The sequence below is a fragment of the Callithrix jacchus genome, chromosome X, assembly GCF_049354715.1.
Source record: "Callithrix jacchus isolate 240 chromosome X, calJac240_pri, whole genome shotgun sequence".
Taxonomy (NCBI): domain Eukaryota; kingdom Metazoa; phylum Chordata; class Mammalia; order Primates; family Cebidae; genus Callithrix; species Callithrix jacchus.
The window spans coordinates 97,184,503-97,200,295 of NC_133524.1; the positions used below are offsets into that span (position 1 = coordinate 97,184,503).

The 15,793-nt window shown below is 40.6% G+C and overlaps 1 protein-coding gene across 4 annotated transcripts in view; it reads right to left on the reverse strand.

The window, feature by feature from the left end:
* NOX1 (NADPH oxidase 1) overlaps positions 1–11,988 on the reverse strand; it is a 39,717-nt gene extending 27,729 nt beyond the window's left edge. For 2 of the 4 annotated variants that reach the window (XM_035287920.3, XM_008989594.5), the window contains exons 1-2: positions 11,861–11,988; positions 2,863–2,958 (exon numbers count right to left, since the gene is read on the reverse strand). Coding sequence is in view for 2 of the 4 variants with exons in the window: in XM_008989593.5 (XP_008987841.3) it covers positions 2,863–2,958; positions 6,314–6,358 (141 nt within the window). In the remaining 2 variants the exon portion in view is untranslated. Of the gene's footprint in view, positions 1–2,862; positions 2,959–6,313; positions 6,594–11,860 lie in introns of those variants that run through there. The other 2 variants (XM_008989593.5, XM_002763080.6) reach the window with 1 other exon arrangement.
* Between the last annotated feature and the right edge of the window lie 3,805 nt (positions 11,989–15,793).

Consider the following 15,793-nt stretch of genomic DNA (forward strand, 5'->3'; position numbering starts at 1 on the left):
AGCCCCTTTTTTCCTCAGGTTTTTACAGGCCCACATGAGAGAAATTTCCAGGGTGGCCATAAACCAGATGCTACTTCACCCCTGACCCTTCTCCCTCACTCTGCCCCTATTCAGCAGGAAGTAGCCAGAAAAAAAGCGGCATCCTATATCATCAAAAGGGTCAGAATTTAAGGCCAGCTGCCTCGCCTGGAGGCCGGACACACCCACCTCTGCACTCAGCACTTGCCTCTGCACCCAGCACCAGGCTCTGTACTCAGCACCTAGCTCTGCCGCATGGCTCCCCTGGAAGACTCCGGCTGGTGCAACCCTGGCCGGCACTCTCACCGGAAAACCCGCCCAACAACCAGCCAACCAATGGCGGCCCACTCCGTCCCAATCCCGCTCCCCTGGAACCAATCAGAGCACCCAGCTGTTGCTCGTTCCTCATAGCCATAACCCCCCACCTCCACCCCAGGAAGTCAGCGCGACTTCTCTGGCCCCCTTTCCCCGGACCAGAGAACCTCACCCGGGAGCTGAATAAATTGGCATGTAATTTTCTTATACTGGCCTCAGTTTCCTCATTTTAAACTCGGCAATAACCCTTACAGTACCCACCTCAAAAACAAAACCTATGTGTCTGATACATTTGTGAACATATGTCAGAGTGTGTGTGTGTGTGTGTGTGTGTGTGTGTGTGTGTATCTCTGGGGAGTGGGATGAGAGGGTGATTTTCACATTTTAGTTATACACTTCTATTAGGTTGGTGCAAAAGTAATTGCGGTTTTTGCAAATAGTGTCAATAGCAAAAATTGCAATAACTTTTGCACCAACCTAATATATGGTTTGATCTCATTGAAAGCAGCATTATTGATAATTAATTTTTTAAAATAGGGCTTTAAAAAATAAAATGTCCTACAGAGTGGAATAATGGACATCAGAGACTACAAAAGTAGGAGGGCAGCGGGGAGTGAGGGTTGAAAAATTACCCATTGGGTACAATGTTCACTATTCAGGTGCTAGGTACACTAAAAACCCAGACTTCATCATTACACAATATCTGCATGTAAGAAGCCTGCACTTGTGGCTGGGCATGGTGCTCATACCTGTAATACTCTGCCTTTGGGAGGCCGAGGTGGGAATATCACTTGAGCCCAGGAGTTTTGAGACCAGCCTAAGCAACACAGGGAGACCCTATCTCAACAACAACAAAAAATTTTTAACTAGCCAGGCTTGGTGGCGCACACCTGTGATCCCAGCTAATCAGGACACTGAGGTGGGAGGATGGCTTAAGCCTGGGAGAGTCAAGGCTGCAGTGAGCCATGATCATGCCACTGCACACCAGCCTGGGTAACAGAGAAAGACCTTGTCTCAAAAGAAAGAGAATGAAAAGAAAGAAGGAAGGAAGGAAGGAGGAAGGAAGGAAGAGAGGGAGGAAGGGAGGGAGAGAGAGAGGGAGGAAGAGAGGGGAGAAGGAGGGAGTGGGGAGGAAGGGAGGGGAGAAAGAAAGAAAGAAAGGAAAGAAGGAAAGAAAGAGATCTGCACTTATACCCCCTACATATATAAACAATTTTTAAATAATTTTTTAAAAAATGAAATGTCCACGGGACATCAGCATAATTTATTTTTCTGCTGCTGACATTTGGGTCGTGAAGTAATCAGTTAATAACTAGTCACATTTGTTGCATCATTCTCTTAGTAAAAAGCTATTTTTAAAACAAATTAATACCTCCTTCGGAGTTATAGTTTCTAAAGAAGGATCAAGGATGAACATTTAAAATGGAAAACAGCAGGGTGAAATAAACCACAAACAGAACATTCAAATTAGTTGTGATCTCAACATGGATTCTTTGATAACGGAGAGAAAAAAGAGATTTTTTTAAAGGACAAGCTGTCTTTAAACATGTATATTGGGAGGATACTGAAAGCTACTGAAAAAAAAAAGACTGTCAAGATGAAAGTGATTTAAAATCTCCTACCTGTTATTGCATAATAGACTAGAAGTCGTAGTCAAATATGCTCTTCTAACCAGACAGTGTCAGGGTTCCTCACCCTGTGAGAGAACTGTCCTCAACTCCATGCTTCCTTCTAGTCACCTCCACACCCATGTGCCCTACCCACTCCCTCCTGCCCTCTTCTGTTTTCGATCTGCCACTTCCCCAAGCTTGTCCATTCTGCAACCTTGACCTGAGCCCTCCTTTCTGCAGGCTTTGAATTCTGTAGCACCCATGAAACTCTCTTAAGTATCCCTCCTATTTGATAGAGAGGTATGTTTCCATGACAGCAGTGGCTTTCATCTTGTGTTTGTTTTTTCTTTTTTGCTTTCCTTCTTTTTAAAAAAGCAAACTCTTCTTAAAAGTGTGAGCAGGTGTTCATTAGATAGATACAGGCTGCTTTCGTTGAAACGAGCAGGAGAAAAAGCACTACCCAGTTAGCCTTCTCCTCATGCCCTGTAGGAACACCTGAGTTTCTGGAAACCAGTTTGAAAACCACTGCCTAATAGTTTTTTTTATTGAACGTTTCCTTTATTAGGTCTTGGGAGTGTGCCTTAAATGGGGTTATCAGATTTATTAAATAAAAATACAGGATGCTTATATATTACGATGTAATAATGGAAATAAAAAAAATACAGGATGCTAAGCTAAATGTGAACTTCAGATTTTTTTAAATCAATATTTTAGTATACCTGTATTCCATGCAATATTTGCAACATACTTATATCAAAAAATAATTTGTCATTTATCTGAAACTCAAAGTCAGTTGGGCATTCTGTACTTTTTCTGGCAACCTTAGCCCTGGAAGATATCAGGGCATTGGGTCACAAAGAAGCTGGAATCAGAGATAAGAAAAAAATAGAGATTTTATCCATACCATAGTGATACTCACCCCAAGGATTTTTCTTGTGTAGTAGTACTTGTCGGCCTTCTCATATTTCAGGAAAGCATCCACAAACAGGAAAACATTCAGCCCCAACCAAACAGCCTAGAGGAAGAATAAAACATGCAAAGAATACAGTGAAATTTGGGTATGGGAAGGAGTAAACATGGGATAGGGATAGGAATAGTAGGAATAGGAATAGTGTCGCCATTTTGGCTATTTTGTGTTTACCTGTTTTCATTTTAAATGAGTACAATCCTGCCAGTACCTAACTGACTTTCAGAGTGAGTTAGCACTTTGAGACAAGCATTCGACCAGAGCAGAATCAGCAAACTGAGGCCCGTGGCCCATTACCTGTTTTGCAACAGCCTGCAAGTTCAGAATGGTTTTTATATTTTATATTTTCACATTTTCTAATGGTTAAGAAAATGAAGAGAAGAAGAATATTTTGTGGCATGTGAAAGTTATATGAAATTCAAATTTCAGTGACCATAAATAAAGTGGTATTGGAACTTAGCCACTCCTACTCATTTCTGTATTGTTTATGGCTGTTTTTGTGATACAATGACGGAGTAGAGTAGTTGGGACAGAGACCATATGGCTTGCAAAGCCTAAAATATGTACTATCTCGTTTTTTACAGAAACATTTGCCAATAATTATTGGACTAGACCATTGAATCTGCTGCACCTAAAAGATAGCAATAAGTGAATAAATGGATATCTGAAGAAACAAAGAACAAATTTAGCATGTATAACAACACTCCTCTGAAAATAACTAAACAATTCCAGATGGGCCTGCCTTTTTAATCACACCCTGACACACATTTTCTTGTTTTCAGATTGTGAGTATTTTTTCAGATTAATCTATTGTTCCTTTGGAGTCATTTGAGCTCTTAAGACTGCTTTTGCCTTTTCCAAGTTCTATCTCTGTATTGGCTAAAGGTGAAATTTGGAACTCACTTCCCATTGCCTTGGGGACCAACCAACTGGTCTCTAGCCCAAGTTTGGGGATGCTAGTCTGTAATTCGACAGGTCTCCAGGGCACTGGGATGCCTCTAGTATATATCCCTCCACCCATGATGAGTCAGAACCATCTCAGCACAACAGGCAAAGAGCCTTTAGCCCAGGGCATGGCCTATTCACATTCCCTAGATCTAGACCACTCACACACCTTTAGTACTATAGCATAGTAATTTAAAGTGTGATACTGGAGTCAAGTTGTAGCATTACCAGTTAATAGCTCCGTAATCTTAGACAGACATGTGATTTAACTTTTCTAAACCTCAGTTTCTTCACCTGTAAAATGAGGATAATAACAGGACCTACTTTATGGTAATGCTATGAGGCTTACATCAGATAATGCGTGTAAAGTGATTATTGCAATGCTTGATGCTTAGTAAGAGATCAATAAATGCCAGCTACAGAGTTGTGTCACTACTGAACTGGCTTTACCAATCAATTTCTTCCTGCCTCCTTTGCTCAAATACCCTTTTCCAGAGCTGAGTGTCTTCCACAGAAACGCCTTTGAAAGAAAAGAAAGTCAACAGCCACAGATACCTCAAGAGTCTGGAAGACAGAAGAGAGAAGCTTATTTAGAGGGAGCAGAAATATTTCTGGATCACAAAGAGACACAGGCAAATAACTCTGTCAGCCCATCATCAATTGTAGGCAAGGCAAATGATGAAATACAGTGATATCTAGGAGTAAGGAATTCCATTCCCCATCTTGGCTGTGATTTCCTCCACTGTGAACGAAAAAGAAGGTAAACTATAAGACGTGGGAAGAAGGAGGAATAAAATTATTTTTAAGTAATTTGTTTTTTATTTAAGAAGTCAGTGCATGGGAGTATATGTCAGAGATAATGAGAAGTCTAAGCTTGCCAGCTGGATTGGTGGGATATGAAAATTCAAACCTAGAGAATTAAATGTGAGTCACCATCACGGCTGGTAAACTGTCCCAGCAAAAAATAAGACAGGGGAAAAAATGCAGGTACACATATATTTTAGAGCTAGAAACACCTTATATTTGCATCTAATCTAGTCACTGTATTAATCCCCTACTCCCCTCCCCTGCCCAGTCCCCCAACCCCCCCCCCACACAAGACCTGAAGTCTGGAGAGTATAAATAATTTGAACAAGATCACCCAGTTAGTAGCAGAATTCAAGGTACTTGCCAGGTTCCCTTTCTCCTAAACTAGTGTTATTTCCATTATAGTGCAAAAGGAACTCAATATAAAGCATTTTGAGCAATCCATGGGATAACCTGACAAAATAAGCATCCTTGTTCAATGTAAAACAAACACTCCTCCAAGGAAACTCCACATATTTTTCCTGGAGCACCTGGCGGGGGGACGTGGAGAGGGGGGTGCGGCAGGGAACCAGGAGAAAAAAGAAGAATCACATCTTCTCTTTTCTCCTGTTTTGCATATGGAACCCAAAAGCTAAACAGGAGAAAAGAGAGTAATGAATGAAGATCTAGGAAAGTGAGAAAGGACAGAGGGAGCCTCAGGCTCAATTGTGGCTCAGAAATGGAAGAATGATAGTGGAGAGAAGTGTTCAAGTGTTAGGAGAAAGAGATTGTACATACATAGGGTGGTGAAGGGTTCTGGTCTGAATGTCATTGAGGAGCTGGGTTTGAGTGATGCTTCTTCAATCAATGCATTGTATGACATCTAGGTCTTATTCTCCTTTCTACAATCAATAAGTTGGTTTACATCTGCACTATGCAATGCCACAGCCACTACCCACATGTGGCTTCTGAGCACTTGAAATGTGGTTAGTCCTCACTGAGATGTGTTGTGCGTATAAATGCACATCAGATTTCAAAGACTCACTAAAAATAAAAATATAGAAATTATCTTATTAATATTTTCAATATTGAATACATACTGAAAAGATTTGTTGATATGTTGGGTTAAATGAATTATATTGCTAAACATTAACTTCACCTGTTTCTTTTTACCTTTTCAGTGGAGGTATTAGAAAATTCAGGAATTCCTGAAATACCACAGGGGAAAAAAAGGAAAAGAAAATTCAGGAATTACATTATTATGTGGTTTGCTATATTTCTAGTGGGTAGTGCGGGGCCATATGATCTCTAAGATCACTTTCATCTCAAACATTCAGTGATTTTATGAAATCTTGATGGGAGCAGTATAGGAAAGATACAGAGAAATCAGCACTCATGGTATTAGTTAGAAGTGAGATGGAAGAGAAAAAGAGACGACAGAAAATAAAAACAGATTGAAATTCCAAATACTCATGATTTGACAATATGAACAATTGCATATTATTTGTCTCTGTCCTCTCATCTGACCTAGAGTTGCATTTTTAAACTAACTGGTCTTGATGAACACAATAATTGGCATGGAATCTTTCCCTTTCAAATAAATTAACAAATATTAACAAACATGATGTCTCTGTAATCCTTCCTAATTAGTAGGAAGTCAAAAATCACTTACCAGAAACAAAACTGAAAAACAGTGGTTAACCACCCAGTTTCCCATTGTCAAGAGGTGGTTTGGAGCCCCTCTAAGGCAGCAGGGAAGATTCAGCAATCCGGATTCTGGAGAGGTCCTTCAGGAATGGGACCTTTGTCCAGCTTAGGGTCTGAGTCTTTAAGATGTGAAAAACGCACACCTACCCCAAGAGCTCCCGGGAATGAATAAGTTTATTCTGCTTTCCTTTTCTGAACAGAACTGTGCTACCAGCTTAGATAGACCAGCCCTACTTACGAGAACTACTGGGGTTTTCCCTGTGGGGTTTTTACCCCTTCAGGAAACAGCAATCTTCTTGGGTGAAAATATTCTCTTATCATCTTATCAACATGACCTAATGTGAAGCACTGCCTTCCTAGATAAGAGATTTGCTAAAGTCTCTCATAAAAAAAAGATAATTAGTCTGGGCCTATAAACAGATTACTGCAGGAGAAGTAGGGAGGGAAGCGTGTGTGGTAAGGAAGCTGTTTCAAGATGGACTTTCCAAAGTGTTGCTACATCTGTCAGCTGCCATTTGGACCTCAGTCTGGCTAGCTCAGAAACTTTAGTATACCAGTTCCCCTGGAGGATGATCCATGGTTGATATATATGATGATGGCTTTGGGGAAAGCGTGACTGGCTGGAAGGACAAGTAAAAAGAAGGGCCAAATAGAATAAGAGAAAATTTAACAAGTATAAATGTACACTTTGGTTCAAAATAAACAGAGGCAGAAGAATGGAGACAATTGTCTTCTAGTATGAATCGTCAAAAGAATGAAATCATCAAAAGAATGGAGACAATTGTCTTCTAGTATGATAGATTAACCAGAGTTGTATGTTCAGCTCTGGGCACTGATTTTTTTTTTTTTCCTTTTCTAAAACAGTGAAATACACATGGAAGAGTATGTAAAACATATATATGTAACTTAAAGAATAATTTTTTTATTGTACTCTAGGTTCTGGGGTACATGTGCTGATCATGCAGGATTGTTGCATAGGTACACACTTGGCCAGGTGGTTTGCTTCCAACATCCTCTCCACCAGCCCCCGTCACCTGCAACTGGCATTTCTCTCCATTATCGCTCCCAGCCTCCCCTCCCCCTGCTGTCCCTCCCTTAGCCCCCCCACTGACCCCAGTGTGTAACGCTCCTTTCCCTGTATCCATGTGTTCTCATTGTTCAACACCCACCTATGAGTGAGAACATGTGGTGTTTGGTTTTCTGTTCTTGTGTCAGTTTGCTGAGAATGATGGTTTCCAGATTCAACCATGTCCCTACAAAGGACACAAACTCATCGTTTTTTATGGCTGCATAGTATTCCATATGGAAAACGAATTGCTCCCGCATCACTTTTGAAAAGCACTTTTTTTTTGAGACAGGGTCTCATTCTGTCACCCAGGCTGGAGTACAGTGGTATGATCTCCATTCACTGAAACCTTCGCCTCCCGGGTTCAAGCGATTCTCCCAGGTTCAAGCGATTCTACAGCCATGCGCCATCGTGCCTGGCTAATTTTTGTATTTTTAGTAGAGATGGGTTTTCACCATGTTGGCCAGGCTGGTCTTCAACTCCTGGCCTCATGTGATCCACCCACATAGGCCTCCCAAAGTGCTGGGATTACAGGAATCAGTCACTGGGCCCAGCCATTTTTGAAAACTAGTTTCAAAAATATACTTTCTTTGATTATCTAAAATGTCAGTTATATTATATATGAAATGTCTATATACACATCATTTTGTTCTGGAGCTCTCCATTCAGTTATTCCATGCTACTGCCCTAATGACTAAGTCTTGACATCTGGTAAGACAACTTTTGCCACCTTGTTCTTCTTTGGCTATTCTTGGCTTTTTTTTTTTTTTTTTTTTTTTAATTAAGACGGGGTTTCACCAGGTTGGTCAGGCTGGTCTTGAACTCCCGACCTCAGGTGATCCACCCTCCTTGGCCTCCAAAGTGCCATTCTTGGCTTTTTGTTTGTTTGGGGGTGGTTCTGCGTTTTGTTTTTATTCTTGGCCTTTTTCATTTTCATGTAAATTTTATAATAAAATTCTGACATCTCCTTTATTATATTTACTTCTAAGAACTTTATATGTTTTCATGAGATTGTAAATCATATATTTTTATTTTTATTTTTAATGATGGCTGTTAAAGATACAATTTGTTTTTACTTACTGATTTTTATACCCAGCAACATTGCTAAACTCACTTATTAATTGTAATAATATTTCTGTAGTTTTGTCTTAGATTGTCTATAAACATGTTCATATTTTTTGCTCTAAACACAGTTTTGTTTCTATTTATTTATTTTGAGACAGAGTTTCACTGTTGTTGCCCAGGCTGGAGTGCAATGGCGTAATCTTGGCTCACTGCAACCTCTGCCTCCCAGGTTCACGTTATTCTCCTGCCTCAGACTCCTGAGCAGCTGGGACTCCAGGCGCCTGCCCATGCCCAGCTAATTTTTGTATTTTTAGTAGAGACGGGGTTTCACCTTCTTGGCCAGGCTGGTCTTGAACTCCTGAACTTAAGTGATCCACCCGCCTTGGCCTCACAAAGTGCTGGAATTACAGGCATGAGCCACTGCATCCTGCCTTCTTTCTAATTCTTATATAACTTTTATTTCTTTTTCTTCACTTACTGAACTCACTAGAACTTCTAGTACAATGTTGAACAAAGGTAGTAATAGGGATCCCTTTGCATAATTCCCAATCTCAAAGGGGATTCTTCCATTTCACCCTTAAATAGAATGTTTTGTGTAGGTGTTTCAGATATCCTGCTACATATTTCTATTTTACTTTAGGCACAAAAGCAAATATTTATTAAAATACAAAAGAAATCATAGCACATTTTTAACAGATTTATTGAGGTATAATTTATAGGCCATAAACCGTTCCCATTATAAGAGTATAGTTCAATGCAGAGCACATTTTATATTCATTGTTAAAAGCTAAAAAATTTCTTCAACATCACAAAACCCATAAAAATAACATTTTAATTAGGTGCCGAACACACTTGCAATTTAGTATCACAATGCCAAGTGAAATTGGCATAGTGGGTGGTGGGAGTTTTCTTGGAAACCATTTCTACACTAAGGCAGCTATCCATCAGTTAACTAGATATAGAAGTGTCAGTGAATCACATAATATATATTCTCCTAAATCCAAACCAACTATACAACCAACACAACAACCTCTTAGCTGTATTCCAGAAGTGCTCATGGCCACTCCAGCATTGCTTGACCTGAGCGGAAGTGTGACAGAGGGAAGTTGGAGTGGTAAGAAACACTCCAGGAAATATTTTACACTTGTAAATTTTACAAAAACACTTGCCCGTGACCAAGACCACACCTTAAAAGAAAAACTAAAAAAAGAAAAAGAAAAAGTAAAAGAAAAACTAAAGCCTCTCCATGGACGGGTGACCAGGACAATATAATGATTTGAAAGCACCCTGTATTAGGAGCATTTAAAGAGTGTAGGGAATTTGGCCTGGAAAAAGGTTTATCAGGGACATGAGTTTATCTACATTTTTTTAAAGAAAATTTAGATTGTTTTGTATGTGACCCAAGGAGTCAACCAAGGAATGGAGGCTCTAAAGTAACACTCTTTTGGTCAGGCATGGTGGCTCACACCTGTAATCCGACCACTTTGGGAGGCCAAGGTGGGCAGATCGCCTGAGGTCAGGAGTTTGAAACCAACCTGGCCAACATGGCAAGACCCCATCTCTACTAAAAATACAAAAATTAGCTGGACATGGTGGTGCATGCCTCTAGTCCCAGCTACTCAGTAGGCTGAGACACTTGAATCTCTTTAACCCAGGAGGCGGGGGTTGAGATGAGCCAAGGTCGCGCCACTGCAATCCAGCCTGGGTGACAGAACAAGACACTGTATCAAAAAATAAAAATAAAATCACATGTTATTTTTGTCCAATATAAAGCAGAATTTTCCAACACAGGTGTTCAGAGAAGAGGTAATGAGTTTCCTATTCCTTGAGAGTCTCAAGTAAAAATGGACAACCCCTTGTCAGCTTTTTACAAAGGGAATACCAGCAGCATGCGGGTGGTTAACTAAATGTCCCTTAAGTATACTCCAACATTGAGATCCTATGATTCGGCCGGGTGTGGTGGCTCACACCTATAATCCAAGCACTTTGGAGGCCAAGGCTGGCGGATCACCTGAGGTCAGGAGTTCAAGACTAGCCTGACCAACATGGTGAAACCCTGTCTTTAAAAAATAAAAATAAAAAAGTAAATTTGAAAAAAAGAGATCTTGTGATTCATAAAAGAATGATCTATAATCTGGATGACAATTTATGTATTACCTAAATAATTATACATGCCATGCTGATTGGAATCTTGTGTCTGTGAGGTAAGACCCCCGTTCCCAGTATCAGAGTACCAGGAAGTCCGTTGATAAGTTGGTGATCACAGAATCTGAGCTAAGATAGTCAGATGTATTAATGGAATTTTACTGTTAAGCTGCAGCAGCAAGCTCAGTAGGCCTTTTTCAAAATAAGATTACACCAGCAAATTCAACTAACATATTCATGCCCCAAATCTGAAACCTCCCTCTCCTGGGCAATGCTGGACACACTAAAAACTTCTCACCATCAAGACATTTATTCAGCCAACAAACATGAACAAAAGCTCATCATCACTGGTCATTAGAGAAACACAAATCAAAACCACAATGAGATACCATCTCACGCCAGTTACAGTGGCAATCATTAAAAAGTCTGGAAATAACAGATGCTGGCGAGGATGTGAAGAAATAGGAACGCTTTTATACTGTTGGTGGGAGTGTAAATTAGTTCAACCATTGTGGAAGACAGTGTGGCAATTCCTCAAGGATCTAGAACCAGAAATACCATTTGACCCAGTAATCCTGCAATCCCTTTACTGGGTATATACCCAAAGGATAATAATCATTCTACTATAAAGACACAAGCACACATATGTTTATTGCAGCATTATTTACAATAGCAAAGACTTGGAGCCAACCCAAATGTCCATCAATGATAGCCCAGATCAAGAAATGTGGCATGTATATACCACAGAATACTATGCAGCCATAAAAAGAATTGAGTTCATGTCCTTTACAGAGACATGGATGAAGCTGAAAACCATCATTCTCAGCAAACTAACAAAGGAACAGAACACCAAACACCACATGTCCTCACTCATAAGTGGGAGTTGAACAATGAGAACACATGGACACAGGGAGGGGGGCCATTGCACCCCCCAGGGCCTGTCAGGGGGTGGAGGGCAAGGGGAGGGAGAGCATTAGGACAAATACCTAATGCATGCAGGGTGTAAAACTTAGATGATGCAGCAAGCCACCATGGCACGTGCATACCTATGTAACAAACCTGCACATTCAGCACATGTATCCCAGAACTTAAAGTAAAACAAAAATAAGTTAAAATAAATAAATAAAACTTCTCACCATCAACCTTCCTTTTTTTGTAAATTCTCCAAGGATTGCTTTCTTTCTGTTGGCTCTAGACATTGTAACAGTCCCCTCCACCCTGTATTGTTTCACTTACCTTAATGTTTGCATTTCCCAGGCTTATGGATTATGCGGCATTGATTAAATTTGAGGTTGCTTCCTGGAGATCTCTAGGGAGTAGTTAAATGTCATCAGTAACTTATTCACAGTCTCACCATAGACTGCAGCTTTTGGAAAAATTTCCTGTAGACAGTTGATCCCACCCATGGTAGGCGGATTCTTGCAAATTGTAAACACAGAGCCCTTCCCTGACTTGCATGTTCTGTCTTCTTCCTGATCACTTGTGTCTGTCCTCATTTGTCCCAAATTTGCCTTTATAGTTAAAACTTTTATACTCCTCTTCCAGGAATTAATATGTAACAGAGAGTGTTGAATTACTTAACAGTTTAAACATGTGCTTAGGACACAAGAAAAAAGTGTTTTAAAAATTCTTTTAAGAATTTAAAAGAATTTGATGGTTGGTATTTCAAAAACAAAAATTTAAGTAGTTATGGGAGAAAATGGTAGTGTGTTTTACTTATTTTATTGTTTATAATTACTTTTAATTTGACTCCATAGGGGATGGTGTTGGGAGGACATTAGTTCCTTTTTAGACCTTAGAGCCTTTAGATTAAAACCTGGTCTTGATTGCAGTGTCCAAAAATGAAACATCCCATAATAATAAGATGGACTGATACATGTGGAATTATTTGAAATCAATTCTTTTTACTATGTTGGAGCAGAACCAGACCTCACTAAAGTAGCACCTCTTTAAGGCAACATGGTATGATGGAGCTGGATTTGACCCCCAGCTCCCCACTCACTATTAATGTTGCCTTGGAAAAGTCTAATTTTGCTCAGCCTCAGTTTCTTCACCTGTAACGTAGCATACTGGTCCCTCATGGAGAAAGTGTCCAAATTGTAGCCTATATTGTCAGGCAGAAGGCAAAGTGGTGGTACGGAAGAGATGGTAGAGCAGTGTGGTGTAATGGTTAGAAACAAGATTCCAGAGCCAGTCTACCTAGGTTTGAAGCCTGCCTCATTATCCATAAAATGGGTTGTTGTAAGAATTAAATGAGTTAAAAAATGGAAAGCAATGAGAACACTGCCTGACATATAAAAAAATCTCCATAGTTGCTTGCTACAATGAAAATGATAATGAGGATGATGAGCCCTAAGAAAATATGAGCAGAGGACCTAAACTCAGTGGTACTTTCTTTTGCCATTGAAAAGGGAAGCAGAAACTATAAATCAGAGACCATTATTATATAAACTATCAGATTATGAAACTTAGGCCGGGCGCAGTGGCTCACGCCTATAATCCCAGCACTTTGGGAGGCCGAGGTGGGTGGATCATGAGGTCAAGAGATCGAGACCATCCTGGTCAACAATGTGAAACCCCGTCTCTACTAAAAATACAAAAAATTAGCTGGGCATGGTGGTGCGCACCTGTAGTCCCAGCTACTCGGGAGGCTGAGGCAGGAGAATTGCTTGAACCCAGAAGACGGAGGTTGCGGTGAGCAGAGATCGGACCATTGCACTCCAGTCTGGGTAACAACAGTGAAACTCCGTCTCAAAATAAAAAAGATTATGAAACTTTTGTTACTGCCTTATGTGTGTTGGGTTTATCCTGTTTTCTCCAGGGTTTAGCAAACTTTAAATGAGCCTTTGCGCTTGGCTTCAGTAGTAGCAAGAAACTTAGAAGGTGCAGAGTTTGTGTCCCATTCTGCAGATAGGCTTGGGGAGATAATTACCAAAAGGGGAAAACAGGCAGTTTCCTCATGGCCGCAAGGAAGAAAGAACACTGGGGTGGCCCTAGGCCTGGAAAGGGGCCTGGGGATGATGGAAAGGTTTATGTAGTTTCCTGTTCTCACTACTTCCATCACAGCGCTGTGGTGTGCATCAAATGAGCTGGTACGTTTAACAGTGATTTATAGGTGTGATATAGCTGGCCTAGAGTTAGAACCTGTACAATGCCATTTTATAAAATGACAAAACTGTTTCCATTCTCCTCACAATGACTGCTAACCTTGGCTTCTGTAAACTGCTAGTTTACTTTGTAGAATGCAAAGAAGTAAAGCTGCATACCTTCTCTTATCTGTAACTGCCAGAATTGCTGGCCTTTGTTTACTGGTAATAACCAGAATAAGCACCCCCAGATAATTCCATTCTGGCGCCAGGCAACTAAAAAATCTGTGGACCCCACACCTGCCCAGATAATGTATAAACTAATGTTTATCTTGACTTCTGTAAACCACTTAAGTAACAATCAGAATGACAAAAGTCCCCTGGCCCTTGGAATGTCCAGAGCCCCTCACCCTCGTCTTGGCCCAGGAGGTGATTTACAGAATCCACTAGCCCTCAAAATGTCTGAAGCCTTTCATCCCCATCCCCGCTCCTCACCCCCACTCCCAAGGTGGTTTTGCGGGTATAAAAAGGTCTTGTCACCCTTCTTTCTCTGCCACGGGTTGGAGAGACATGAGATCTCCATGGTCGCTGGCAATAAACCCTGCAATTTGGCATACTTTTGTCTTGGTGTTGACTTTCTGTGCTCCGTCCGATATAACAATAGGCTGGTAAGTGTCACGGAGACATCACTAGAATGCAGTGAGTACTTTCATGTTACATCTGCTACTTTGGAAGTCTGCCATCGTAAGTGTATATGTGAGAGTTATTCAGCTCAGAAACAATATTCGAGTCTTGCCTTTTGTTTAAGACTGATTAAGTTCTGCTTCTTCCAGGAAGCCTTCTCTGACCACGTCAGTCATCACACCACACTGTCTTCTACATTTTTGTAGCATGACATAGCATGAGTTCCTCATCTTACCTCTCTCATAGCCTGTGCAACCTCCCATTGTTATTTACCCTTTTCTGAACAAGTCCTATCTTATCCAGATTGTCCCTTAAGACAAAGCACAAAGCTCTCTATGCACAGTAGATGTTCAATAAACATTTTTCATGTGGTGGTGTGGAAGGCAGAATAATAGCCCCCTAAAGATGTCCACATCCTGGCCGGGCGCGGTGGCTCACGCCTATAATCCCAGCACTTTGGGAGGCCAAGGTGGGCTGGTCATTTGAGCTCAGGAGTTCGAGACCAGCCTGGACATCATGGTGAAACTCCATCTCTACTAAAAATACAAAAAAATTAGCCAGGTACAGTGGAAGGCACCTGTAATCCCAGCTACCTGGGAGGCTGAGGCAGGGGAATTGCTTGAGCCCTGGAGGCAGAGGTTGCAGTGAGTGGAGATCACACCACTGCACTCCATCCTGTGCCACAAAGTAAGACTCTGTCTCAAAAAAAAAAGAAGATAAAGTCACAAGTATTCAGAGCTAAAGACTGACAATGTACAGTCCCTCCATCAACATAATGTGCTGTGGATAAATGAGTTAGAACTATTTTGGTTGGAAGTGAAGCAGTATGTTAATGATTGGCCTTTAAAATAAGGAAATGCAACTGCTTTAAAAAACAAAAACCAAGAAACCCTTTTCCTTTGTTGTATTAGGAGCACTTATCACATTCTTCGCGGAAGGGAGCTCTCCCAGAATAGAATGCAAGTATTTGCCCTCCCTTCCAGAGAGTACAAGATAAGACAATCTGAATTTTGAAGACTGAGCCCTCTTCTCAGTTAAGAAAAAGATTTTCATGGTTAAGATTTTGAATGCTGCTTTGAAGCACTTCACCATGGGTCATCCAGGTCTCTCATGAAAAAAAGAAAAGAGAAAGAAAAGAAAAAGATAAATTGTTTGCTTCTCTTGCTTTGTAATTTCAACTCCTTTGGAAATAACCATAAAATAACTGGTCATCTGACAGTTTTATGGTTCCATTTCTAAAATAAGATAATGTTGCTTTCAATGAGACCAGAGCAGATGAGAGGCAAAGAGTGTAAGCAGGTCAGGCTGGCAGTTACCTAGGTTGTATATTTTTTTTTTCTGAGAAGTTAGAAATTCTATTCCTCCTCTCCATCCCACTAAAAAAATAGCCTTTTCATTA